The sequence below is a fragment of the Erinaceus europaeus genome, chromosome 17 (assembly GCF_950295315.1).
Source record: "Erinaceus europaeus chromosome 17, mEriEur2.1, whole genome shotgun sequence".
Lineage (NCBI taxonomy): Eukaryota > Metazoa > Chordata > Mammalia > Eulipotyphla > Erinaceidae > Erinaceus > Erinaceus europaeus.
In genome coordinates, this window is record NC_080178.1 from 7,474,305 (window position 1) to 7,502,128 (window position 27,824).

At 47.6% G+C, this 27,824-nt stretch overlaps 1 protein-coding gene across 2 annotated transcripts; it reads left to right on the forward strand.

Annotated features, from left to right (window-relative positions):
- Nucleotides 1-1,654: 1,654 nt before the first annotated feature.
- SERPING1 (serpin family G member 1) lies at nt 1,655-20,508 on the forward strand. Of its 2 annotated transcripts, none has more exons than XM_007519570.3 (8): nt 1,655-1,705; nt 2,276-2,353; nt 6,121-6,775; nt 8,146-8,280; nt 9,239-9,442; nt 10,828-10,967; nt 17,702-17,921; nt 20,054-20,508. In XM_007519570.3, the coding sequence occupies exons 2-8, from the start codon at nt 2,300-2,302 to the stop codon at nt 20,305-20,307; spliced, it is 1,662 nt and encodes a 553-aa protein (XP_007519632.1). In that variant the 5' UTR covers nt 1,655-1,705; nt 2,276-2,299; the 3' UTR covers nt 20,308-20,508. The 2 variants fall into 2 exon arrangements, with proteins under 2 accessions (XP_007519632.1, XP_060032211.1); XM_060176228.1 differs by lacking the exon at nt 1,655-1,705 and adding an exon at nt 1,708-1,726.
- Nucleotides 20,509-27,824: the final 7,316 nt, after the last annotated feature.

A 27,824-nucleotide genomic window follows, 5' to 3' on the forward strand; every position in this document is an offset into this window, starting at 1 on the left:
TTAATCCCCCAATAAAGAAATGTTTTAAAAAGTCCTTTTTTAAAATTTTTTTTAATTTCTTTTTTTTTTCAAACTGAAGGAGAGAAAAAGAGGAAAGAGAGAGAGAGACAAAACCAAAACATTGTTTGGCTCTGGAATAAGGCAATACTGGGGATTGAACCTGAGGCCTCAGTAGACAAACTGGTGTGCTAACCACCTGTGTTAACCACCTGAGCTACATTCCTCTAACTTTTTTTTTCTACCTCCAGGGTTATCGCTGGGGCTGGCTAGCACTAGGAATCCACTGCTTCTGGGAGGCTATTTATTCCATTTTTTATTGGCTAGGGCAGAGAGAAATTAAGAAAGGAGGGGTTGGGAGGAGAGAAAGATGCAGCTGGGGAGCTGGGGGCTCGAACTGGGATCTTTGTGTGGGTCCTTGCCCCGCGTACTATGTGTGCTTAACCTGGTGCACCAGCGCTTGCCCCCACTCCCCTGACTCTTTATTGATTCTTTTTTCACGGACCTCAAAAAGACTCATAAAGATGTTCCCTGTCATCCTTCCAGTCTCTTAGAGTAGCAGTTCTGGTGCAAACAGCCACTTTTCCAGAACATCCCTAGCAAGCCGGGCGCAACAGAAAGATATCATAGACCTTTAATATTGGGCTAGATCATCAGAGCCCCTCCTTGTGTGGCAAAAAAGGTGGGGGGTCCTCAGAACTGAGCAAATCAGCTAACACAGCATGCCTTCTTAAATTTAATTCCAGCTATACAACGCAAATCCTGTTTTTACTATGATTTTGTTTCAGTGTAGTGCCTGGAACAGTCCTACAAAATAAATAAATAGCCAGCTTATCAGAAATTCACACTGAACTGGGGTCCTTGTGTTTTATGTGGGTTATAGATGAGAAGGGCCGGGTGTTGAGGGGGTGGGGGGAAGGAAGCTTACTGGTCTCACAGTCAAAATTAATAGTTCCCTGGTTATAACCCCCTCACCTGCGGCCCTGCTCCCCAGCATCCACAAGCACCCAGCCTTCAAGGTACCTGGAATTCCCTGTCTGTTAGACCCCATGGAAGAAGCGTTCACTGCGGGTCTTTAAGAGGAGAGACCAGAGATCTCACACCCTGAGCCCAGCAAGAGAGCAGGAGACAACTGAGGATTTCTCTGAGCCTTAAGCCTGAGTACTGTAGATTCTCCAAGCTGAGAGTGATCACGGCCACCAGAGGCTAAGCTCAAACGGCCAGTTTCTTCACCAGCAAATGGGCAGAAAGCCTGTTCTCCCAGGACTACTCTGAGCCTGGGCACAGAGAGGCCCGGTTCCAGGAAAGCCAGTTGTTGGCACACTGTGACTGGCGCACTTTGCGCTGTGCACCCTGACCGCTGGAGATGGGAGGGTGTCTGGGGAGGGGGGCGAGGGGGGAAGCTGGGTGGAGAGCTACCCATCCCCACCACCCCCACCCTCCAGCTTCCCCTAATCCACACTCCAATCGCCCAAAGGGCTTGGGACTAAACCCACTCCTGTTTCCCAGCTCATAAACACAGGAGCATTGGGATGTGGCCCACCCTGGTTTACTGGAAAACGAATCGATCAACCCCGATTTGTAACTGGGCAGAGTCCCGGCCAGCCAATGGCTGAGACCCACCCCCACGCACCCCACCCTCCCTGCCCCTAAGGGACTGTCCACTCAGTCTGCACCCAGGCCGCCCAGTGAGCTGGGACTTAGCGCTGTGAGCGGGGGTTTGGAGCAGGTTCGGTGCTGGGGGTGGAGTGGGGATTTATATCCTGGGGGGGGGTCTCCTCCTCTGCACCCCACCCCCAACTCCTGGACCCTTTTTATCCCTGCTATCTCAGCGGACTATCCTTCCCTTCTCTCGCAGGGCTGAGCTGCTTGGTGGTCCTCCCTCCCTTCCCCCCATCTCTCTCTCTGCCCCTGGCTTCATTGTTTAGCTGAAGCAGGACCCCGGACTGAACAGATGGATGTAGACCCAGGCCTGGGTGTGGGGGGGGGGGGTGGAAGGAGGGGGGCAGGCCAGTGGGTGCCGGGAAAGGAAGCAGTTTGGGGAAAAACAAAGCCGAAGGAGGAGCCAGGGAGGAGGTGGCCCAGGCTGGGATGAGAGGAGGGAACCTACTTGAAAGGGGTTCAGGCCCCGAATGGAATGGGGGCGGGGCCCGGGCTGGGCTGGGCTGGGCTGGGCTGGGCTGGGGTGGAGGGTGGGGTGGAAGGTACCCCCCCGTCCCCCCCCCCCCCCCGCGGTGGGCTGGGATCTGACAACTACCAGGCTCGCTGGTCCCTGCAGGTCCGGGCTGACGTCGCCGCCCAGATGGCCTCCAGGCTGACCCTGCTGACCCTCCTCCTGCTGCTGCTGCCGGCCGGGGTGAGTGGCCCCACCGTGGGGTGAGGGGCTGAGGATTAACCCTTCAGGGCCCGGGGTGAGGAGCGCGGCTTTGCAGTTCTGCAAGTGGGGGAGGCTTGTCCCCAGGGTTCAGCGAGGAGCTGGGGACCCCAGACAACCCGGCTTGAATCTGGGTTTGCTCCCTGCTTGTGGTGCCACGGTTCTGAGCGCCCCCTGTGCAGTGTATCAAAAAGGATCAGAGAGGGTGAGGAAGAGGGACAGCTTTTCATTATATAAAAAGCTAGGGGGAGGCTTAGTCTAGGAGTTGGCTCTGGAGGTAGTGCTTGAGGTCCCGAGTTCGATCCCTGGGCACCACCCTGAGCCTTGCTGTAGTGTGGTGTGTCTTATGAAACTAAGTGGGTGTGTCTTAGGACAATAAACTTTTTAAATTTTTTTTCTCTTTTTAACTATTTTATTTGATAGAACAGAAAGAAATTGAGAGGGAGGGGAAGGTAGAGAGGAAGAGACACTTGCAGTCCTAATTCACCACTCATGAAGCTTTCCCCCTACAGATGGGGACTAGTGGCTTGAACCTGGGTCCCTGTGCATGCTAATACTTGCATTTAATCATGTGTGCCACCACCTGGCCCCAAATAAAACTTTTTAGTTAATTCATTAATTAATTTTTTTACCAGCACACTGCTCAGCTCTACATTATGATGGTGCTTGGGATTGAACCTGAGACTTCAGAGCCTCAAGGCATGAAAGTAAAAAATAAAGTATGGGGGGAGTCAGGTGGTAGTGCAGCGGTTTAAGCACACGTGGCGCCAAGCGGAAGGACTGGCATAAGGATCCCGGTTCGAGCCCTGGCTCCCCACTCGCAGGGGAGTCGCTTCACAAGTGGTGAAGCGGGTCTGCAGGTGTCGATCTTTCTCTCCCCCTCTCTGTCTTCCCTTCATCTCTCCATTTCTCTCTGTCTTATCTAACAATGATGACATCAATAACGACAATAATAATTACAACAATAATAAAAAACAATGGAAAATAAATAATAAATATAAAAAATTAAAAATAAATAAAAATAAAGTATGGGGCCTGATGGTGACACACCTGGTTGAGCACACATGTGATAGTGCACAAGGACCTGGGTTCAAGCCCCTGCTCCCCACCTGCAGGAGGGGAAGCTTTGAGAGTGGTGAAGCAGGACTGCAGGTGTCTCTCTGTCTTTCCCCCTCTCTATCTCTCCCTTCCCTCTCAATTTCTGGCTGCCTCGATCCAATACATAAATAAAGATAATAAAAATTTTAAATAAATAACAGCCTATTATTATTATGGTGTATGATGATGCTGGTGATTAAACTTGGGGCCTCAAAGCCTCAAGCATGAAAGTCTTTTGCATAACCATTATGCTGTCTCCCAGGCCCTCACAGAGCTGTGTTTGTTAACAAGAGAGAAAGAGAACATCTTCACCTACACAGCATTAGACTGAGCTCCACATCGCTTATTACACATGTCCTGTGCTCTATCAGCTGACTCAGGCCCTCAGCCAACAATCCCTTATTTCATTTTATTAATGAATTCATTAGTTATTTTCTTAAATTGCCACCAGGATTGCCACTAGGGATTGATGCTTGCACTACAAATCCATGGCCCCTGGCAGCCACTTTTTTTCCTTTCTATTTTACTGGATAGGACAGAGGGAAATTGAGATAGGGAGGGGAAGAGAGAGAGAGAGAGAAAGAGAGACACCTGCAGACATGCTTCATTCCTTGCCAAGTATCTCCCCTGCAGGTGGAGAGTGAGGGTTGAAATGCAGGTCCCTGCACATGGTAATGTGTACAACCACCCGGCCCCCAATTTCTATCTTTTAAAGATCCATTTATTTTGCCAACAAGGTTGTCACTGGGGGTCCGTGTCTGCAAAGATTCCACCACTTCTGGTGGACCTGTTATTATTATTTTCTCTTTTTACTATTCAAGATAGAGGGTGTGGGACAGAGAGGGAGAGAGAGAGAAGAAACAGGACAGCTTAAACAACTTGTGACACTTCCTTATTATTATTATTATTTTTTGCCTCTGGGGTTATTGCTGGGGCTTGGTGCTCGCACCACGAATCCACTGCTCCTAAAGGCTATTTTTTCCCTTTTGTTGCCCTTGTTGTTTTTATCGTTGTTGTGGTTATTATTATTGTTGTCATTCTTATTGGATAGGACAGAGAGAAAATGGAAAGAGGTGGGAAGATAGAGAGGGGGAGAGAAAGACAGACACCTGCAGACCTGCTTCACCACTTGTGAGGCGACGCCTCCTGCAGGTAGGGAGCCCGGGGCTGGAACTGCGATCCTTACACTGGTCCTTGTGCTTCACGCCATGTGCACTTAACCGGCTGCACTACTGCCCGGACCCCCCTGACACTTCCTTTTGCAAGTGCTTCCACATGGTGGTCAGGGACTAGAACTTGGGTCCTCACATATAAAAAAGCATATGCTTTCCCGTGCAAGCCACCTGCCTGCCTCCAGATTCGTTTTATTTATTACCAAGGAAATAAACCTCAGCATCATTCTGGTATATGTGGCGCTGGGAATTAAACCTAGGACCTCATGCCTGAGTGTTCAGCGCTTTATCCACTATGTCACCTCCCTGGCCACTTATCTTATTTTTTGGAGTTCATTTATTTATTTTTAATTTTTTTTAAAAAAATTTATTACATTTATTTATTTATTTATTGGATAGAGACATCCAGAAATCAAGAAGGAAAAGGGTGATAGAGAGGGAGAGAGACAAAGAGACACCTGCAACACTGCTTCATCACTCGCAAAGCTTTCCCCCTGCAGGTGTGGACCAGGGCTCGAACCTGGATCCTTGCTCACTGTAACATGTGCGCTCAACCAGGTGCGCCACCACCTGACCCCGTTTTTAATTATTTTAAACTTTTCTTACTGGATAGAGACAGAGAGAAACGAGGGAAGGGTGAGCTAGGGAGAAAGAAATCTGTAGCACTGCTTTGCCATAATTTCAACTTATGCAGTCCGGCCCGTGAGTCAAGACAGAACTTTTTCTTCCTTCCTTCCTGCCTTCCTTCCTTCCTTCCTTCCTTCCTTTTTTGCCTCCAGGGTTATTGCTGGGGCTTAGTGTCTGCGATAGGAATTCAGGGCTCCTGTGGCCATTTGTTTCCCTTTTTTTTTTATTATTGGCTAGGACAGAGAGAGGAGAGGTAGACAGAGAGGCAACCCCCCTGCAGGTGGGGAGCCAGGGGCTCAAACTAGGATCCTTGTGCTTTGTATCATGTGTGTTTAACCTGTTGTGCCACTGCCCCCCACCCACTTCTGTTGTTGTTTGTTGTTTTTGTTTTAAAGCCAGAGCATCGCTCAACTATGTCTTATGGCGGTTTCAGAGACTGAATCTAGGGCCTCAGAGTTTCAGGCATGAGAATCTTTTGTATAGCCACTATGCTATCTGCTCAACCAAAACAGAATTTTAAAATAAATTGGAAAAGTACAGATTAATTAATGGCAGTAGGTACTCCGTTGTAATGTTCAGGAGACAACTTCCTGTCTGGCAATGATTACTCAGAGATAAGAAGTGACAACTGCCTCCTCCCCCCTCTTTTGCTGAGAGTGTGTCTGCCAGCTCCCCAATCACCTCTCTCTGCAGGAATTAGTGAGACACATTTCTCACCCACCAGACATGCCCAGGAATTATTCTCTGGTTCAGGACATTTTCCACACCCCCCACATTCTCTTCCTGCTTTGAGTGCCTGAAAAGACGGGACCTCAATGTAAGAACAATGAAACTCAGTTTCTTGGATTACAGGGTAGAGCTTCCTCAGATCCACCTAGTACCAGCCACAGCTCCTCCGATCCAGAGAGCTTGCACGTGGAAAGCAAAGGAAAAACTTTAGCCAAAGATGACACCCTAGGAAGTCAACTGCCGAAAGCCAAATTAGCCAACACCGACTCAGCCAGCACCGACTCAGCCAACACTGACTCCGCCAACACTAATTCAGCCAGCACCGACTCAGCCAACACTAATTCAGCCGATACCAACTTAGCCAACACTAATTCAGCCAACACCAACTCGGCCAACACCAATTCAGACAACACCAGCTCAGCCAACGCCAACTCAGTCAATGCCAACTCAACCAACAACGCCAACTCAGCCAACGATGCCAGCTCAACCAACAATGCCAACTCAACCACAGCCAATACTACTTTAGAAACTACCATTCAACCCACCACCGTTCCAACCACCCAGCCAACTGCCCCGCCCACATCTGAGCCATTATGCCCAGTCCTTGTCGATGCCTGCTCTAACATGGAGAGTCAGTCAGCAGAAGCCCAGCTGGCAGAGTCTTTGGTCGACTTCTCCGTGAAGCTCTACCATGCCTTCTCAGCAATGAAGAAGCCTGAGACCAACATGGCCTTCTCCCCGTTCAGCATTGCCAGCCTCCTCACTCAGGTCTTGTTGGGTAAGAAAGCCCTGAGTTACCTTCAGGAGTCATATGTTGGATGTTCCCATGGGGGTCCCCCAGCTCTGACATTTACAAACCGGACCCGGGGAAGGAACCTGCTAAAATGGGTCACACTTGTTGGGGGAGTATAACCTTTTCATTCTTTGTCTTATTTATTTATAAGATTTATTTATTTATTTAACATGAGAGAGAGAGAGGGGCCGGGTGGTGGCACACCTGGTTGAGTGCACATATTACAATGCACAAGAACCTGGGTTCAAATAAAACAACAACAATGGAACAAAAATGGCTGCTAGAAGCAGTGGATTCATAGTGCAGGCACCGAGCGAGCCCCAGTGAACCCTAGAGGCAAAAAAAAAAAAAAATTAAACTAAAATTTTTAAAAAATGGGAAGCAGTGCTGCAGGTGTCTCTTCTCTCTCTCCTTTCCCTCTCTCTTTCTCTCTATACAATAAAATAAAAAGAAACAAAACATAAAAAAGAAAACTTGAATCCAGGAGATAGCGCATCACTAGGTAGAGTGCCCCCTTCTAACCGTATACAAGGCCCTGGGTTCAAGCCTTGGCACCACATGGGAAGTACCATGACACTAGGAGAAACTCCACAGAAGAGGCAGCAGTGGTGTAGTGTATCTTCCTCTATCTGTCTGTCTCTGAAATAAAAAAGAATGGGGGCCAGGTGGTGGTATACACACATTACAGTGCACAAGGATCCAGGTTCAAGCCCCTGGTCTCCACCTGCAGAGGGAATGCTTCGTGAGTGGTGAAGCAGGGTCAAGCCTCTGTCTCTTTCCCTCCCTTCTTGGTGTCTCTATCTATCCAATGATAAATAAATACAAAGAAAGAAAGAAAGAAAGAAAGAAAGAAAGAAAGAAAGAAAGAAAGAAAGAAAGAAAGGGAAAGGAAGGATGACAGAGGTCCTAGTGGGGGTTGTATTGTTACATGGAAAACTTAGAAATGGTATGCATGTACAAACTTTTGTATTTACTGTTGAATGTAAAACATTAACTCCCCAATAAAGAAATTTAAAAAGAAAGAAAGAAAAGGAATGAAGAAGTCAGCCCAGGATTGATGGACTCATGTATGTGCAGTGCCCTGGTGAGGGGACACATACATGCTTCTTGTTTTTAACTAGGCCAAAAAGGGGTTGAGGAGAGTATTCAAAGCCCTAGGAAAACCAATAAACCAATTCTGATATTCAGTCTCCCCCTCCTTCTTCTGCATTGTTTTGGAGGGTCAGTGTTTCCAGCTCTGAGGACATAGGTCTCCTCCACACAGTTGCCACCAACCACCTCCCCATTCCGGCCTGGGCTCCAGTGGTGGACGCCTTGTTCTCCACAGCTGCCTGCATCCTTCTCCTTTGTTGTAGGTGCCGGAAACAGCACCAAGAGAAACCTGGAAAATGCTCTCTCCTACCCCCCGGATTTCATCTGTGTCCACAAGGCACTGCAAGCCTTCACATCCAAAGGCTTCACCTCCGTCTCACAGATCTTTCACAGCCCAGGTGAGGGGGCAAGGGCCTGGGAGGGGCAGTAGCTCCTGAGTGGCTTCGGGGGGAGACCCAGCATGGTGGGCTGGGGGGGGAAGAGCAGGAGCATCTGGGATATGGGGAATAGAGGTGGGATATAGAGCCGATGGAGTCCCTGGTGAAAGGTTAGGTGAGAGTTCTCCTGGGGAGACTTGACGGGTGTCATTTGTTAACTTCGTCTGGAGTAAGAATGTTCTTCTGTGGGAGTCTGGAGGTAGCGCAGCGGGTTAAGCGCAGGTGGTGCAAAGCGCAAGGACTGGAGTAAGGATCTGGATTTGAGCCCCCTGCTCCCCACCTGCAGGGGAGTCACTTCACAGGCGGTAAAGCAGGTCTGCAGGTGTCTCTCTTTCTCTCCCCCTCTGTCTTCCCCTCCTCTCTCCATTTCTCTCTGTCCTATCCAACAATGACGACATCAATAACAACAACAATAATAACTACAACAACAATAAAAAAACAAGGGCAACAAAAGGGAAAATAAATAAATTTTTTAAATACAGGAAAGAAACAGAGAGACACCTGCAACACCAGCAGAACTCTTGGGCAGGGAAGATAGCATGATGGTTATGCAAAAAAAAAAAAAAAAAAAAGGCTCTCAGGCCTGATGCTCTGAGGTCCATGGTTCAATCCCCCATTCCATCACTAGCCAAAGCTAAACAATACTCTGGGAAAAAAATTAATAAATGGGAGCCAGGAGATGGCGCACCTGGTTGAGCACTCATGTTACCATGCGCAATGACCCGGGTTCGAGCCCCCAGTCCCCACCTTTAGGGGGAAAGCTTCACTAATGGTGAAACAGGGCTGTTGGTGTCATGTTTGAGTCACCTCGTGTGCAAGAAGAGTGAGCTGGGACACTGGTTGTCCATGCTGTGTTTATCAGGGTGAACGGACAGAGCAGTGGGGAGAACACTTTCCTCTCTCCACCCCTCACCCTCAGACCTGCCCATACGGGAAGCCTTTGTGAACGCCTCTCGGAGCCTGTATGGCAGAAGCCCCAGCATCCTGGGAAATGACAGTGACAGCAACTTGGAGCTCATCAACTCTTGGGTGGCAGAGAACACCAACCACAAGATCCTCAAGCTCCTCGACAGCCTGCCCTCCGACATCCGCCTGGTCCTCCTCAACGCCGTCTACCTGAGCGGTAAAGTGTCCTGCCCACCCCCACCCCCAGCCCTGCTTCTCTGCCTCCAACAATGCCCACCCACTCCCCTGAGCCCTGCTCCACAGACTGCTCATTTCCCTTTATCTTTCTTGGCCTAAATGAGAGCAATCCTTGATTGCCTGCACACCACACACACACACACACACACACACACACACACACACACACACACACACACACTTCGCCAAGTAGGAGAGCTCAGCACCACTGTCAGTGGCAGTGCTGGGGACTGAAGGACTGAAGCCTCAGCAGGAGATCTGTTTCTCTACCAGCTGAGCCATTTCCCCAGTAGCCAGACTTTTTGTTTTTGTTTTTACCAGAGCACTGCTCAGCTCTGGTTTATGGTAATGTGGGAGATTGAACCTGGAACTTCGGAGCCCCAGGCATGAAAATCTCTTTGCAGAACCATTATGCTATCTACCTCCCCACGCCCCCCCCCCCAGACTTTTTCATTCAGAAGAAGGGAGGGAGGGAAAGAGGGAGGGAAGGAGAGGGTGTGGGTGGGTGGTGACTCACCCAAGTGAGGTGCACATAATACTAAGTGCAAGAACCCATGCAAAGATCCGGGTTCAAGCCCTTGGCTCCCCATCTTCAGAGGGGATGGTTCACAATAGGTGAAGCAGGTCTGCAGGTGTCTTTCTCTGTCTCTCTCTCTCTCCTCCTCTCTCAATTTCTCTCTGTCCATGGGGGGGGGGGAAGGCCACCAGGAACAGTGGATTTCTAGTGCTGGCACTGAGCCCCAGCGATAACCCTGGAGGCAGAGAGAGAGAGAAAGAGAGGGAGAGAAAACACATAAGCCAGGTCTTCCCCCACTGCATGGCACCTCACTATGGTGCTGGGACTTAAATCTAGACCAGGAAAGCATGGCAAGACATGAATTCTACCTGGCGGGCTATCTCTTCCTCTCCCTCCTTTCCCTAAGTTTTAAACCTTTTTAAAAAATATTTATGTATTCCCTTTTGTAGCCCTTGTTTTATTGGTGTAGTTATTATTGTTGTTGTTATTGATGCCGTCGTTGTTAGATAGGACAGAGAGAAATGGAGAGAGATGGGGAAGACAGAGAGGGGGAGAGAAAGACAGACACCTGCAGACCTGCTTCACCCCTTGTAAAGCGACTCCCCTGCAAGTGGGGAGAAACTTTTATTTTATTTTATTTTACTTCTATGAGAGCACTGCTCAGCTCTGGCTTATAGTTCTCTCTCTCTCATCTCATACTCACATGAAACTAGCTCTCTCACAAATAATAAATAAAAAATTAAATCTTTAAAGAGAAAGTCAACTTGGGTGTGCTGAAACCCCATGCACGAGCGCCAGCTCTCTCCAAATAACAACAGAATAATCCTCCCCTTCTCTCTTCCCTCCAGCCAAGTGGAAGACAAAATTTAATGAACAAAAAACAGAGATGCAGCCCTTTCACTACAAGTCTTCTGAGATTAAGGTACCCATGATGACAAGCAAGAAGTACCCAGTGGCCCAGTTCACCGACCTGACTCTGAAGGCCAAGGTGTGTCCCCAGCCCTCCCAGCCCTTGTCTCACAGCTGTCTGTGCATCTTGGCTAACGAAAGCTCTATCTAGTGCTGCTGCTGTAGGAGCTGCCCTTACTAACTTGCTCTCTGTCCTACATCCACCTGTGTTTCAGCCTCCGCCTCTGCTCCCCTCTCTCTCCAGCCTGGGCTGAGGCAGGCGTTGTATGTTTTAGACTGGAAGCAGGATTCTAAAGCCTCTGCGTTTTTCTCGGCTGCATCGAATGTCGCAAAGGGCATCGCCGTCCTGTTTCTGTGCACCTGCCCCTTCTCTTTCCCATCAACCCGCCAGGTGACCCTGGTTGCTTAGTAAGTCTTGTGTGTGTGCGTAGCATGTGTGCTTGTGTGTTCCACATATATAGACCTACCTGTGCATGTGTGACACATGGCACGTATGTGCAGTCAGTGGCTTCAGTTCCTCACCTGAAACTGAACGGTGTGAATTCAGAGAGCAAGGAGGGAGTGAAGATAGGGTTCGGAGCACAGAGCATTCATGTGACTGAGCTGCCTCGTGTCTGCTGACCAGATATTCTGCGCTGTTAGGGCAAGACAGGGACCCAAGGACTCGGTGGTCGTGCACCTGGTTGAGTGCACATGTTACAGTCCACAAGGACCCGGGTTCAAGTCCCCAGTTCCCACTTGCAGGGGGAAAGCTTTGTAAGTGGTGAAGCAGGGCTGCAGGTGTCTCTCTGTCTCTCTCCCTCTTTGTCTCTTCCTCCCCTCTCGATTTCAAAAGACAGAGACCTATGAGGTAGAAAACAGTGGGGATGGTCTGGCTGGCGGCATACCCAGTTAAGCTCACATGTTACTATGCTCAAGGAACCCAGTTCAAGCCCCTAATTCTTTGTTTTTTTTTTTTTTTTGCCTCCAGGGTTATTGCTAGGGCTCAATGCCTGCACCATGAATCCACTGCTCCTGGAGGCCATTTTCCCCCCTTTTGTTGCCCTTGTTGTTGTAGCCTTGTTGTGGTTATCATTTACTGTTGATGTTGTTCGTTGTTGGACAGAGAGAAATGGAGAGAGGAGGGGGAGACAGAGAGGGGGAGAGAAAGACAAACACCTGCAGACCTGCTTCACCACCAGTGAAGAGACTCCCCTGCAGGTGGGGAGCCAGGAGCTCAAAGCAGGATCCTTACGCTGCTCTTGCACTTTTCACCAAGTGCGCTTAACCCGCTGTGCCACTGCCCGACCCCCCTCAAGACTCTAATTCTAACCTGCAGAGGAGAAGCTTCATACAGTGGTTACAGTCACTGTATCTCGCTCTGTCATATATACATATATATCCATGTATATGTATGTATGTATGTGTATATATATATATATATGGATATATATATAATTTATTTTCCCTTTTGTTGCCCTTGTTTTTTATTGTTGTTGTAGCTATTGTTGTTGTTATTGATGTTGTCATTGTTAGATAGGACAGAGAAAAATGGAGAGAGGAGGGGAAGAGAGAGAGGGGGAGAGAAAGACAGACACCTGCAGACCTGCTTCACCACTTGTGAAGCGACACCCCTGCAGGCGGGGAGCCAGGGCTCCAACTGGGATCTTTATGCTGGTCCCTGCGCTTCACACCACGTGCGCTCTCTCTCTTTTTTTCTCACTCTCTATCTCTCATTTCTCTCTCAATTTCCTTCTGTCTTATCTAATGTAAATATATAGATAAATAAATAAGCATGTCCTCCAAGAATAAGCAAGAAAGAAAAGAAAAAAGAGAAAGGAAAAGAAAAGGAGGAAGGTTGGGGAGTCGGGCTGTAGCGCAGCGGGTTAAGCGCAGGTGGCGCAAAGCGCAAGGACCGGCATAAGGATCCCGGTTCGAACCCCCGGCTCCCCACCTGCAGGGGAGTCGCTTCACAGGCGGTGAAGCAGATCTGCAGGTGTCTGTCTTTCTCTCCTCCTCTCTGTCTTCCCCTCCTCTCTCCATTTCTCTCTGTCCTATCCAACAACAACGACAACAACAATAATAACTACAACAATAAAACAACAAGGGCAACAAAAGGGAATAAATAAATAAAATAAATATTAAAAAAAAAAAAAAAGAAAGAAAAGAGAAGGAGGAAGGATATCACTCTCCCTCATACTCCGTGGGGGGGGGAAGCTCAATGTGAGGTTCTTATTTTTTTATTTTTTAAAGAACAAGTTTCTTTTTCTGGTGCTGGGAATTGAACCCAGGGCCTCATGTGTGCAGAGTGCATGTGCAGCCCTTGAACCACATGCCTGTCTCCTCAGTGTGATTCCCCCCAAATGCTGAAAGAGGAAACACATGAGAAGCCCTGTTTCCACATACCACATATGTGATGCAATGTAGTAACGTTGTAAGTGTGGCTGGAGAGACAGCACAATGGTGATGCAAAGATTCTTTCATGCTGAAGCTCTGTGGCCTCAGGCTTAATCCCCAGCACCACCATTAACCAGAGCTGAGTAGTACTCTGGTGTCTCTGTCTCTGTCTCTCTCATATCTGTAAAACAGTGTAGGAGGTCAGGAGGTAGCACGCCTGGTTAAGTGCACTTAGGACCATGGGTTCAAACCCCTGGTTCACACCTACAGGGAGAAACCTTCACAAGGGATGAAGCAGGTCTGCAGGTGTCTATCTCTCTCTTTCCCTCTCTGTCTTCCCATCCTCTCTCCATTTCTTTTTGTCCTATCCAACAACAACAACAGCAATAACAATAATACCATAACGACATCAAAAAATAGGAGAAATGGCCTATTTTTAGCAGTGGATTTTTAGTGTAGGCACTGAGCCCCAGCAATAACCCTAGAGGCAAAAAAAAAAGGTATAATAAATGTTTCTTATTTTTTAAAATTTTTTTATTATCTTTATTTTTTGGATAAAACAGCGAGAAATCAAGAGAAAAGGAGGAGATAGACAGAGAGACACCGGCAGCCCTACTTCACCATTCACAAAGCTTTCCCCCTGCAGGTGGGGGCCAGGGGCTCGAACCTAGGTTCTTTCAGACTGTAATATGTCACTCAACCAGGTGCGCCACCACCCAGCCCCTCTTGTTATTTTTAATTAGTGATTTAATAATGACTAACAAGATTGTAGGATAAGAGAGGTACTTTTTTTTTGTCTCCAGGGTTATCACTGGGTTATCACTGTCTCCAGGGTTATCACTGCCTGCACTATGAATCCACTGCTCCTGGAAACTGTTTTTTTTCCATTTTGTTGCCCATGTTGTTTATCATCATCGTTGTTGTTATTGCTGTTGTTGTCACTGCTGTTATTGTTGGATAGGACAGAGAGAAATGGAGAGAGGAGGGGAAGACAGAGAGGAGGAGAGAAAGATAGACACCTGCAGACCTGCTTCACCGCCTGTGAAGTGACTCCCCTGCAAGTGGGGAGCCGCGTGCTTGAACTGTCATCCATATGCTGGTCCTTGCACTTTGCTCCATGTGCGCTTAACTCACTACGCTACCACCCGACCCCCGAGGGGTACAACTCTATACAATTCCCACCACCAGAGTTCCATATTCCATCCCCTCCACTGGAAAGCTATTTCTTCTTTTTCCCTCCAAGAATGTGGACTAAAATTCTTTATGGGATGCAGAAAATAGATGAGGTTTTTTGTTTGTTTTTTTTTTGCCTCCAGGGTTATTGCTGGGGCTGGGTGCCAGCACTACGAATCTACTGCTCCTGGAGGCCATTTTTCCCCTTTTGTTGCCCTTGTTGTTGTTGCCATTTATGTCATTGTTGTTGGATAGGACAGAGAGAAATGGAGAGAGGAGGGGAAGACAGAGAAAGGGAAAGACAGACACCTGCAGACCTGCTTCACCACTTGTGAAGTGACTCCCCTGCTGGTGGAGAGCCGGGGGCTCAAACTGGGATCCTCATGCCTATCCTTGCGCTTCAAGCCATGTGCGCTTAACCCGCTGCACTACCGCCCAACCCCCCCCCCATTTTTATTTATTTTTATATTTGACAGAACAGAGAGAAATTGGGAGTGGGGGGGGGAGAGAAAGATGGGCACCTGCAGACCTTCTTCACCAACCTTGAAGTGAACCCTTTGCAGATGGGGAGCCGGGGGCTTGAACCAGGATCCTGACGCCAGTCTCTGTGTTTGGTGCCATGTGCGCTTAACCCACTGTGATACCGCCCGACCTCCTGTATGCTTTATTTTATAAATATGCTTTATAAATGTAACATTCTTGACTTTCTTTTCAAGCTTGTGAAAAACCAGAATAGGGCAGAATTCTATTTGGCCATATTATCCTAGCACCAAAAGCCCACTTGTGAACTGAACATTGAATTTGAAGAGCAATCAATTTTTGTTTGTTTGTTTGTTTGTTTGTTTGCCTCCAGAGTTATTGATGGGGCTAGATGCCTGCACGATGAATCCACTGCTCCAGGAGGCTGTTTTTCCCTTTTGTTGCACTTGTTGTAGTTATTATTGTTGTTGTGATTACTGTCGTTGTTGTTAGGACAGAGAGAAATCAAGAGAGGATAAGACAGAGAGGGAGTGAGCAAGATGGACACCTGGTGACTTGTGAAGTGACCCCCGTGCAGGTGGGGAGCTGGGGGCTGGAACCAAGATCTTTGCGCTGGTCCTTGTGCTTTGCGCCATGTGTGCTTAACCCACTGTGCTACCACCCGGCTCCCAGGAGTAATCAATTTTCCTTTCTTTTTTAAACCAGAGCACTGCTTTGCTCTGGCTTGTGGTGGTGCCAGGGATTGAAAAGTAATTGATTTTCAGACATCATTCTCAAACTTAGTGAACTTATTCTACCTCTTCTTCCTGCAAAACATAGCACTAACATGTCTGGTTCTCTTAAAAAGTATAAGTATCGGGGGCTGGGTGGTAGTGCAGCGGGTTAAGCGTACATGGTGCAAGGCACAGAGACTGGCAGGCGTAGGGATCCTGGTTCAAGCCCCCAGCTCCCCACCTGCAGGGGGGGGTCACTTCACAGATAGTGAAGCAGGTCTACAGGTGTCTATCTTTATCTCCCCTTCTCTGTCTTCCCTTTCTCTCTCCATTTCTCTCTGTCCTATCCAACAACGACAGCAATAACAACAACATTAATAACTATAACAATAGACAACAAGGGCAACAAAAAGGAAAAAAGATGGTCTCCAGGAGCAGTGGATTCGTAGTGCAGGCATGGAACCCCAGTGATAACCCTGGAGGCAAAAAAAAAAAGTATAATTATCATAAAAAAGAAAAAATACCAGCACCCTGGGTTAGTCGTAATTGTGGTCAGAGTGTTGGACTTAAAAGCATGAACGTCTGAGTTCAATCCCTGGAATTGTATATACCAGAGTGATGACTGATTCTCTCTCTCTCATCTAATAGAGAAGTACACTTAAAAATATATTTGTTGGGGAGTCGGGCTGTAGCACAGCGGGTTAAGCGCAGGTGGCGCAAAGCACAAGGACCGGCATAAGGGTCCCGGTTCGAGCCCCGGCTCCCCACCTGCAGGGGAGTCGCTTCACAGGCGGTGAAGCAGGTCTGCAGGTGTCTATCTTTCTCTCCTCCTCTCTGTCTTCCCCTCCTCTCTCCATTTCTCTCTGTCCTATCCAACAACGACAACAACAATAATAACTACAACAATAAAACAACAAGGGCAACAAAGGGAATAAATAAATAAATATTTAAAATTTTAAAATATATATATATATTTGTTTGTTTGGGATAGAGACTGAGAAAAATTGAACGGGAAGGGGGAGATGGAGGAGAGAGACACCTGTAGCACTGCTTCACCGTTTCTGAAGTTTCCCCTCTGCAGGTGGAAATCGAGGGGCTTGAACTCAGGTCCTTGTACATTGTAGCATGTGAACTGACCCTGTTGCCCCACCACCTGGCCCACTTCATCTTCATTAATAGAACTTGACCTCCTCTTAGATGATCCTGTTTCAGAACCGATGACATCACACCCTGGCGTGTGACCTCATGTGATGACATCTGACCTTTTTTCTGATATGTTACTTCATATCCAAGGTCTTTGTAGCTGAGGAAACAATGACCTATTTTCCAGAGGTTTTCCTTTTTTTCTTTTTTTTTTGGGGGGGGGGAAGCCCAGTTACGTGTATGCAGTACCAGGTGTACCACTGCCCAGTCCCGTAAACAAACTAAATATTTAATTACAAAAACAAAAACTGGGGGTCGGGCGGCAGCACAGCGGGTTAAGTGCATGTGGTGCAAAGTGCAGGGACTGCCAGAAGGATCCTGGCGAGCCCCTGTTTGAGCCCCTGGCTCCCCATCTACAAAGGAGTCGCTTCACAGGTGGTAAAGCAGGTCTGCAGGTGTCTGTCTTTCTCTCCCCCTCTCTGTCTTCCCCTCCTCTCTCCATTTCTGTCTGTCCTATCCAACAACGAACGACATCAACAACAATAATAATAATCACAACAAGGCTACAACAACAAGGGCAACAAAAGGAGGGAAAAATGGCCTCCAGGAGCAGTGGATTCATGGTGCAGGCACTGAGCCCCAGCAGTAACCCTGGCAGCAAACAAAACAAAACAAAACAAAACAAAACAAAAAACGAAAACCTCATGCCTTTTGTACCGCACCAGGTCAGAGTTAAACCAGTGCTGTTAGCCCAGTGGGGACACCCATTTGGTAGCCGAACTCTCAAGCTTGGGTGAGCCTGCCGTCTGTGGGAACAGTACACCGACAGCCCCTGAGGACGGACCGTCAGCCTTGAGACCACAAAGGTTGGCGTCAGGAGGGAACTGGGGCAGGGGACAACTGATGTGGTATGTCTCAACTTCTCCAGGTGGGGCAGCTGCAGCTCACTAACAACCTGAGCCTGGTGATTGTGATGCCCATGTACTTGACCCAGCGTCTGGAGGACATGGAGAAAGCCCTCAGCCCCACGGTCTTCAAGGCCATCATGACAAAACTGCAGATGCTCAAGTTCCAGCCCATTTTTGTGTCGCTGCCCCGTCTCAAAGTGAAGAGTGACCACAACATGCTGCCAATCATGGAGAAGCTAGGTGAGCCTCAGGGCGGGGGGCAGAGTGGGGGGTGGGGAGGGGAGTTTAGCTTTTTTTTTTTTTTTGCCTCCAGGGTTATCATTGGAGCTTGGTGCCTGCGCTACAAATCCACTGCTCCTGGAGGACATTTTTCCCATTTTGTTGTCCTTGTGGTTATTGTTCTTGCTGTTGTTGTTGTTGGATAAGACAAAGAGAAATGGAGAGAGGAGGCAAAGATAGAGAAGGGGAGAGAAAGACGGACACCTGCAGACCTGTTTCACTGCTTGTGAAGTGACCCTCCTGCAGAGAAGCCAGAGCCTCGAACTGAGGTCTTTGAGGTGGTCCTTGAGCCTGGTGCCATGTGCGCTTAACCCAATGCGCTACTGCCCGGCCCCCCAGGAGTTAGTGTTCTGGAGCTCAGGCACCCCAGGAGGATGAGGCCCAGGGCCTCGTCTCTGAATATCACTGCTGAGACACTACCCTGGACCTGCTTTTCTCTATTTCTCTTTTCTTTTCAGGATTAAAAAAATTTTTTTTATTTATTCCCTTTTGTTGCCCTTGTTTTTTATTGTTGTAGTTATTGATGTCATTGTTGTTGGACAGGACAGAAAGAAATGGAGAGAGGAGGGGAAGAAAGACAGAGGGGGAGAGAAAGACAGACACCTGCAGACCTGCTTCACCGCCTGTGAAGCGACTCCCCTGCAGGTGGGGAGCCGGGGGCTCGAACTGGGGTCCTTATGCCGGTCCTTGTGCTTTGCGCCATGTGTGCTTAGCCCGCTGTGCTACCGCCTGACTCCCTTCTTTCTTCTCTCCTTTCTTTCTCTTTCTTTCTTTCTTTCTTTCTTTTCTTTCTCTTTTTTTACTGGAGCACTTCTCAGCTCTGATTTATGGTAGTTCAAGGGATTAAACCTGGGACCAAGGCTTGACTTCCTCTTAGACGATGCTTTTCCCTAGTCAGTGACACCACACCCTGGCTCATGACCTCTTGTGATGACAATCTGACCTTTTTCTGATATGCTGTCTCACATTCAAGGTCCTTGTTAAGGGGGGACAATGACTTATTTTCCAGGGTGTGTGTGTGGGGTGGGTGAGTGGCTTGCAGTAAGCACTCTCATCTCTTGAGAGAAAGGGTTAGCTGAGGGGGACCAGGCAGTGGTGTACCTGGTTAAGTGCACACATTACAATGTTCCAGGACCCAGGTTCAAGGCCCTGGCCCCTCACCTGCAGGGAAAAGGCTTCAGGTGTGGTGAAGCAGGGCTGCAGGTGTCTGTCTCTTTCTGTCCCTATCCCCCGTCCCCTATTTCTCTCTGTCTCTGTATAATAAATAAATATCTAGGAAGAAAGGAAAAGAAGTGGTCCAGGAGCTGGTGCAGTGGATAAATCACTGGACTCTCAAGCATGAGGTCCTGAGTTTGATCACCGGCAGCACACATACCAGAGTAATATCTGGTTCTTTCTCTCTCCTCCTTTCTCATTAATAAATAAATAAAATCTTCAAAAAATATTTTTTAAAGGAAGGGAGGAAGGAAGGAATAAATATAAATAAGAAAAGGTTAGCTGGAGTGAACATGGACCCCCCCTGACAGAGGAGCCCACAAACAGAAGAAGCCCTGGGGTATATTTTGCTGAGCCAGGGAGCTGGTGGAAGAGAGCTTTGGGAATTGGGAACCGAGCTAGAAAAGGCCAGAAAGAGGGGGCCAAGTGGTAGCACAGCGGGTTAAGTGCAGGTGGTGCAAAGCGCAAGGACCAGCGTAAGGATCCCGGTTCAAGCCCAGCTTCCCAGCTGCGGGGGTGGGAAGGCACTTCACCAGCGGTGAAGCAGGTCTAAAGGTGTCTTTCTCTCCCCCTCTCTGTCTTCCCTTCCTCTCTCCATTTCTCTCTGTCCTATCCAACAACAATGACAGCAATAACAACAACAACAACGATAAACAACGGGCAGCAAAAGGGAAAAAATAGTCTCCAGGAGTAGTGGACTTGTAATGCAGGCACCAAGCCCCAGCAATAACCCTAGAGGCAAAAGAAAGAAAGAGAGAGAGAGAGAGAGAGAGAGAGAAAGAAAGAAAGGAAGAAAGAAAGAAGGAAAGAAAATAAAAGGCCAGAAAGAGGCTTCCAGCTGGTCTCTGAGTCCCGGTTTTCCTCCGCTGACCCCCTAGATTTCTTTGACTTCGCCTACGATCTCGACCTGTGCGGGCTGACGGAGGACCCGGATCTCCAGGTGTCGGCCATGCAGCACCAGGCGGTGCTGGAGCTGACCGAGTCGGGCGTGGAGGCCGCTGCTGCCGCCACCACCAACGTGGCCCGCAACCTGATGTTCTTCGAGGTGCAGCAGCCCTTCCTCTTCCTGCTCTGGGACCAGCAACACAAGTTCCCCGTCTTTATGGGGCGGGTGTATGACCCCAGGGCCTGAGGCTGCAGGTGTAGGACCAGCTCCTCCCACACACACACACACCTGAAGTCCCCCACTTGTAGCCCTGGACGGGCTCCCAGCTCCCTCCTGCCCTCCGGTCTGGGGGAGAGGCCTGCTTCTCTCTCGGCTTTCCTCTGACTCTCCTCCCAACCACCTTTCACAACTTCACCTGACACCACAAATAAAATTCCAGCAGACCAACGTGCCTTTTTTTTGTCTCCTGTGAATGATGCCTCGCAAGGCTCAGAAGAATGAACATTTAAATCCTGTTTGCTTGTTATATGTGTTTTATTTATTTATTTTAATTATCTTACTTGATACAGTCAGAAATCAAAAGGGGAAGGTAGTGGGGAAGAGAGACAGAGAGACACCTGCAGCCCTGCTTCACCACTCTCAAAGCTTTCCCCCTGCAGGTGAGGACCTGGGGGCTTGAACCTGGGTCCTTGAACATGGTAACATGTATATTCAACATAGGTCCACCCCTGTTTTTTTTAATATTTTAAATTTTATTTTAATGAGAGAGATACAGAGAGGAAAAACCAGAGCACTGAACGCTCTGGCTAGTAGTGGAGCTGGGGGTTGAACTTGGGACCTTAGAGCCTCAGGCATGAAAACCTTTTTGCATAACCACTGTGCTATCTCCCCAGATCCCCCCCTTTTTAATGTATTTTTCTTTTTTAATTTTTTAAAAAATATTTATTCCCTTTTGTAGCCCTTGTGTTTTTTTTTTAATTGCTGTAGTTATTGTCATTACTGATGTCGTCGTTGTTGGATAAGACAGAGAGAAATGGAGAGAGGAGAGGAAGACAGAGAGGGGGAGAGAAAGATAGACACCGGTAGACCTGCTTCACTGCCTGTGAAGCGACTCCTCTGCAGGTAGGGAGCCAGGGGCTTGAACCAGGATTCTTACGCCAGTCCTTGCGATTTGCGCCACATGTGCTTAACCCTCTGCGCTACTGCCTGACTCCCTAATGTATTTTTCAAGACAGAATTACCACATCGCTCTGACACATGCAGTGCTGGGGACTGACATCAGGACCTCATGCTGCAAGTGCACAATTCTACCCTTTTCCCATCAGCCACAAGTCACATGGCCAGTTCTAGAGTTCAGGGGGAAAGTCTGTCCAAGTAATAGGGCAAAGACACAGCAGTGGGGTTTATCTGTGCAGTTCACTCCTCATGGCCCCCTTCTCATTCGCAGCAACTCAGACATCAATAATAACTGTAGCTTATACTATTAGGACACAGAAGTAACTTAATAGTAATGCAAAAGACTCTCTTGCTTGAGGATCTAAAGTCCCAGGTTCAGTTCCCAGCACTTTCATAAGCCAGAGCTGTGCAACACTCTAGTTGAAAAAAATAATAATTGCTATGTATATTTATTAATTTTAATAGATTTTTTTTCTAAATAATTTTTGATAGAGACAGAAAAAAAAATCTGAGCAGTAACACAGAAGGTTAAGCACACATAGTGTGAAGCACACAAACCAGAGTAAGGATCCTGGCTCGAGCCCCTGACTCCACACCTGCAGGGGAGTTGCTTCACAAGCGGTGAAGCAGATCTGCAGGTGTCTGTCTTTCTCTCCCCCCTCTGTCTTCCCCTCCTCTCTCTGTCCTATCCAACAACAACAACAGCAGCAACAAATAACAACAAGGGCACAACAAGGGCAAATAAGATGGGAAAAAATGGCCTCCAGGAGCAATGGATTTGTAGTGCAGGCACCAAGCCCCAGTAATAACCCTGGAGGCAAAAAGAAAAAAAAATTTTTTTTTGAGAGGAAAGGGTCAGATAGTGAAGGAAAGAAAGACACCTGCAGCACTTCTTCACCTTTTGTGAAGCCTCTCCCTTGCAGGTAGGAACCAGAGGACTTGAGCCCAGGTCCTCAAGCATGGCAATATGTGTTCTATAGGATGACCCACCACCCAGCCACATCTGATCTTTTTGTCTTAGTCCCTTGTCTCTATTTCTCTTTCTTTCTTTTTTTAATCCTTATTTATTTATTAGATAGAGACAGCCAGAAATCAAGAGGGAAGGAGGTGACTGAGAGGGAAAGAGACAGAGAGACACCTGTAGCCCTGCTTCACCATTCACAAAGCTTTCCCCTTACAGGTAGGGACTAGGGGCTCGAACTCAGGTCCTTGCACATTGTAACCTGCACTTAACTGGGTGCGCCACCACTGGCCACTCTTTGTTTTGTTTTGTTTTAATTTATTTATTCCCTTTTGTTGCCCTTGTTGTTTTATTGTTGTAGTTATTATTGTTGTCATTGATGTCATCATTGTTGGGTAGGACAGAGAAAAATGGAGAGAGGAGGGGAAGACAGAGGGGGAGAGAAAGAGAGACACCTGCAGACCTGCTTTACCGCCTGTGAAGTGACTCCCCTGCAGGTGGGGATTGGGGAGGGGGGCTCAAACCAGGATCCTTACGCAGGTCCTTGCGCTTTGCACCACCTGAGCTTAACCCTCTGCGCTACTGCCTGCCTCCCTACTCTTTGTTTTGTAAAATTTATTTATTTGTGAGAGAGGAGTAGAGAAAGAGAACAGAAGCATCACAGGAGATGGAAGCTTTATCCACTATGCTTTATCCACTCTCAGGCCATCAGTTCTTCTTCAGCCCCTCATGCCCCACCTCTGACTCTCTCCTTCCTTCCTTCCTTCCTTCCTTCCTTCCTTCCTTCCTTCCTTCCTTCCTTCCTTCTCTCCTTAGCCCTCTGGCTGCAAGTCTGCTCCTCCCCCTGTTCCCTGGCACTTACCCAGTCCAGACCTCAGACATCTGGAGTCTAAGTACCCTCTATGACCACACGTGGAGATGGGGCCATCAGCCCGCAGACATCCATCAAGCCTTTACCCTCCATGGAGATCTGATTTGTTAATAGGATTTCCACTCAGTCACGCTAGTCCCACTGAGCTGTTTCTGCAGGGTGATTGTCTTCCTTCAGGCTGAAGCTCATATCACAACTGCCCCCACACATACACACTCCAGGGACTTCTGCCACCTGCAGAATCTGGCATCCCCAGCCCCCTCTCACAGGACGCCTTAGCAGAGAGGAGAAACTGAGGCTTGAGATACAGTGAGCTGCATATTGCAGCCAGACTGGAGGCTCTCATGCCTTTCAACTGGGTCCCCTTCTTTGGGACCCTGGGAAAAGGGCGTGCTGCGTACCAAGCAGAGGAAGCTCCCTTCTCAACAAGGCTGGGAAGATGGCAGCTGGACCTGCCCAGGTTGATCCCACCCACACTGATTCTTTTCATTGAAGACTGATTTATTGTAACCAGTAGATAAAGCATTAGACTCTCAAGCAGGAGGGATCTCAAGAGAGATGGGAGTGACAGAGAGGGAGAGAGACAGGGGTCCGGGCAGTAGTGCACCAGGTTTAATGCAAATAGAATGAAGCCTAGGGACCTGAGCAAGGATCCCAGTTCGAGCCCCTGGCTCCCCACCTCCGGGAGTGGGGGTCCACTTCACAAGTGGTGAAGCAGGTCTGCCAGTGTCCATCTTTCTCTCTCCCTATTTCCCCCGCTCCTCTCTCAATTTGTCTCTGTCCTATCCTAAAAAAAAAAAAAAAAAAAAAAGGAAAAAGGACCTCCAAGAGCAGGGTGTTGATAGTGCTGACAAAGAGCCCCAGCAATAATCTTGGAGGTAAAAAAGAAAAGGAGGGTGTTGGTATCTTCTAATTCTGCTTTTAAAAACCCCTTCTGTTTCATTTGGTTTAAATCCCCACTGCTTAACATTGCGTTCTATTTACATAACCACTGTATTCTATTTACATAACCACTGCCGTCTATTTACATAAATCACTTTTACATTTACATAAAGCACCACCTTCCCTCCAGGGCATTGGTGGTTTAGAGGTAGAATTCTCACCTGCTCCACCCCCTCTCTTTGTCACACCCTGATCCTCTCCTTGTCACACCCTGATTTTCACCAGTCACTTTTCTCTCCACCCTCTCTGCGTCACATCCTGTTCACACCCTACTTGGGAAGTATATATAAAGACAACATTGTTCGTTTTAGTTGTTGTTAGTTTAGTCTAGCTTGGTATAGATTGCGCTGCGTCCTGCAGCATGAATAAAGAGATAACTGCGTACAGCTCAACCATGAGTCCCTGGTCGTCTGTTACCCATCAGTGAAGCTCAGCCCGACATAGCCCGACAGAGGGGGTGTCAGGAGAGAGACACCTGCAACACTGCTTCATCACTCACAAAGCTTTCCCCCTGCAGGTAAGGACCAGGGGGCTTGAACCTGGGTCCTTGTGCACTGTAACGTGCACTCAACCAAGTGCGCCACCACCTGGCCCCTAAAATGTAACTTTCTTTTTTTTTTAATTTTTTATTTATAACAAGGAAACATTAACTAAATCATAAGATAAGAGGGGTACAACTTCACACAATTCCCACCACCAGAACTCGTATCCCCTCTCCTCCCCCTGATAGCTTTCCTATTCTTTAACTCACAGGTGGGGGGCGGGGAGAGGAGGATCAGGGATTAAATCCAGCACCTCACATGTGCTCTACTACTAAGCTCCATCACTCACCTTGCAAACATTTTTGACCCTCTCCACCCTGCTGAGAGCTAGGTACTGTTTCTGTTTCTGAGATAAGGGAATCGAAGGTCAAAAAGCAAAGGTCACACAGCTGAAAATGGATCCCATAGTGTCTGGATTCAAGCGCATAGAACAGCTGATTTGTCAGGTTCATTTTCTTTCTTTTTTATGAACTTAGTCTTTTTTTTTAACTTTCCTTTTTAATTATCTTTATTTACTTATTGGATAGAGACAGCCGGAAATCAAGAGGGAAGGGAGAAATACAGAGGAAGAGAGACAGAGAGATGCCAACAGCACTGCTTCACCACTCTCAAGGCTTTCCCCCAGCAGGTGGGGACCAGGGTCCTTGCACAGTGTGACGTGTACACAAACCAGGTGCACCACCACCTGGCTCCCAAGGCTCATTTTCGTTCTTCCTTCTAACTGGACTAAAAATCAGGTCCTTCCTTGTTTTCTTTTCTTTTCTTTTAAGATTTTATTTATTTATTTATTAATGAGAAAGAGAAGAGGAGAGAGAAAGAACCAGACATCACTCTGGCACATGTGCTGCTGGGGATCGAACTTTGGCCCTCATGCTTGAGAGTCCAAAGCTTTATCACTGCGCCACCTCCCAGACCACCTTCCTTGTTTTCTTATGCTTAAGGTACATCACCGAAATTATCAAAGTAGCTAACACTCTAAAAAAAAAAAAAAAATCCACTCAGCAAATGAGTGGTGGAGTGAATCACCACACATGGGCAAGAAAGAAGAGCTTCTTAGTAGTCATCTGGGAAAAGCAGGGAATCCAGAAGTGAAAAAAGAATGTTTCGTACCCTGTCATTTCTCACAAGAGGATGTGTGTCACTGTTTCCAATGAGTTCATGAGTCATCAAGTCCCAGTGGGCCTGGAAGCTTTAAAGGGGGCTAATCTGGGGCCAGTAGCACAGCGGGTTAAGTGCAGGTGGCACAAAGCACAAGGACCGGCTAGAAAGTACCATGGCATCACTCCTGCCTCATCTATTGACCAAAGCAAGTCAACAGATCAGCTTAAACTCTAAAAGAAAGCACCTCCCCTTCTACAAGGAAAGGTAAGTGCAAGCAAGAAGGTATTTCAGCAGCAAGTATGAGCGCACAACTTACAGGTGTAAAGGTTGGGGTTCAGTGGCCAGCAAAACACATATCAAAGCAGTGCTTCATTTTATCTCTTTCAATACACGAACAAATCTAACAAATAAATAATGGGCTGGGGACACGCTATAATGGTTATGCAAAATGACAAGCATGCCTCAGGCACCTAGAGGTCCCAGGTTCAGTCCAGCACCACCATAAGTCAGAGCTGAGCAGTACTCTGATAAATAAATTAGTAAGTAATCAAAAAAGAAAAGAAAAAAGACAAAGAAAAACTTTGCCAAGTTACTCTGCAAGGAATACGCATTTAAGAGACTTGAATAATTGTCACGTCTTTTCCCGTCCATCATAGCGATCTCGCATCCTTGTAGAGATTTTTCCCTCAAGAATGTACTAAGCCGAGATTCTCATAAAAGAATGGGGAAGGGGGGAGTTGGGCGGTAGCACAGCAGGTTAAGAGCAGGCGGTGCAAAGCACAAGGACAAGGACCAGCATAAGGATCCCGGTTTGAGCCCCCAGCTCCTTACCTGCAGGGGAATCGCTTTACAGGCAGTGAAGCAGCTCTGCTAGTGTCTCTCTTTCTCTCCCCCTCTCAGAATCTTCAACCACTATAGAATATTTATGTCTTTGTACTATTGTTTGTTTTTTTTTTTCCCTCACCAAACACTAGTTCTCAAGTGTTTCACCAAGTCAGTATATTAAATTAACTGCTCGGCAAATCCTGACAGTTAGGCTTTTTTAAATGGTGTCTTATATATAACTTCTATTACAAAGTAATTGATTTTGGAGTTTGTTTTTGGCTCAAAGGCCACCACTTAATGAAGTCTGAGATAGTGTCATTCTGGGATACAGAAAACATATTTTTTTCCCTTTGTGTTGCCCTGTTTTATCGTTGTTGTGGTTATTATTGTTGTTGTTGTTGGGTAGGACAGAGAGAAATGGAGAGAGGAGGGGAGACAGATAGACAGCTGCAGACCTGCTTCACTGGCTGTAACGTGACCCCCCTGCAGGTGGGGAGCCAGAGACTCAAACCGGGATCCTTATGCTGGTCCTTGCGCTTCATGCCACTTGCACTTAACTCGATGCACTACCACCCGACCCCCTGCAGAAAACATTTTAAATGCTAATACTTAAAATAATAGCACATTAGTCAGTGGTGTCATTATCATAAGTTTGATGTACATAAACAGTTTGTTTCATACAATAGAACTGTGGGTGGCAATTACTTTTGCCAGCTTCAGTGATGCAGCAATGTGGTGATGGTTGTAAATGGAGTCCAAGGGCCAGGTGGTGGCGCACCTGGTTAATTGCACGCATTACAGTGCTCAGGGACCCAGGTTCAAGCCCCAGGTCCCCACCTGCAGGGGGAAAGCTTCATGAGTGATAAATCAGGATTGCAGTGTCCCTCTGTCTCTCTCCCTCTTTATCTCCCCCTCCCCTCTCAATTTCTCTCTGTCTCTATCCAATAATAAATAAATAAAATATAGTTTAAAATCCACAGACTCACTTTTAAAATATTTATTTATTTATTTGCCCTTTTGTTGTCCTTGTTGTTTTTCATTGTTGTTAATTTATTATTGTTGTTGTTATTGATGTCATTGCTGTTAGATAGGACAGAGAGAGATGGAGAGAGGAGGAGAAGACAGAGAGGGGGAGAGAAAGATAGACACCTGCAGACCTGCTTCACCACCTGTGAAACATTTCCATAAGGGTGGGGAGCCGGGGATCCTACACCCGGCCACATGTGCTTAACCCACTCTACTACCACCTGACTCCCAGACTCACCTTTTTTTTCAAACTAGGAACCTTGGGTTGGAGAGATAGCATAGTGGTTATGCAAAAAAACTTTCTTTTCTTCTTTTTTTC

Bases quoted from the DNA above. Each gene is read 5' to 3' on its own strand.
- SERPING1 (XM_007519570.3), top strand. From the start codon at position 2,300: ATGGCCTCCAGGCTGACCCTGCTGACCCTCCTCCTGCTGCTGCTGCCG. The intron at 8,281-9,238 runs GTGAGGGGGCAA...CCTCACCCTCAG, and splicing joins ACAGATCTTTCACAGCCCAG to ACCTGCCCATACGGGAAGCC. The intron at 10,968-17,701 runs GTGTGTCCCCAG...CAACTTCTCCAG, and splicing joins ACCTGACTCTGAAGGCCAAG to GTGGGGCAGCTGCAGCTCAC.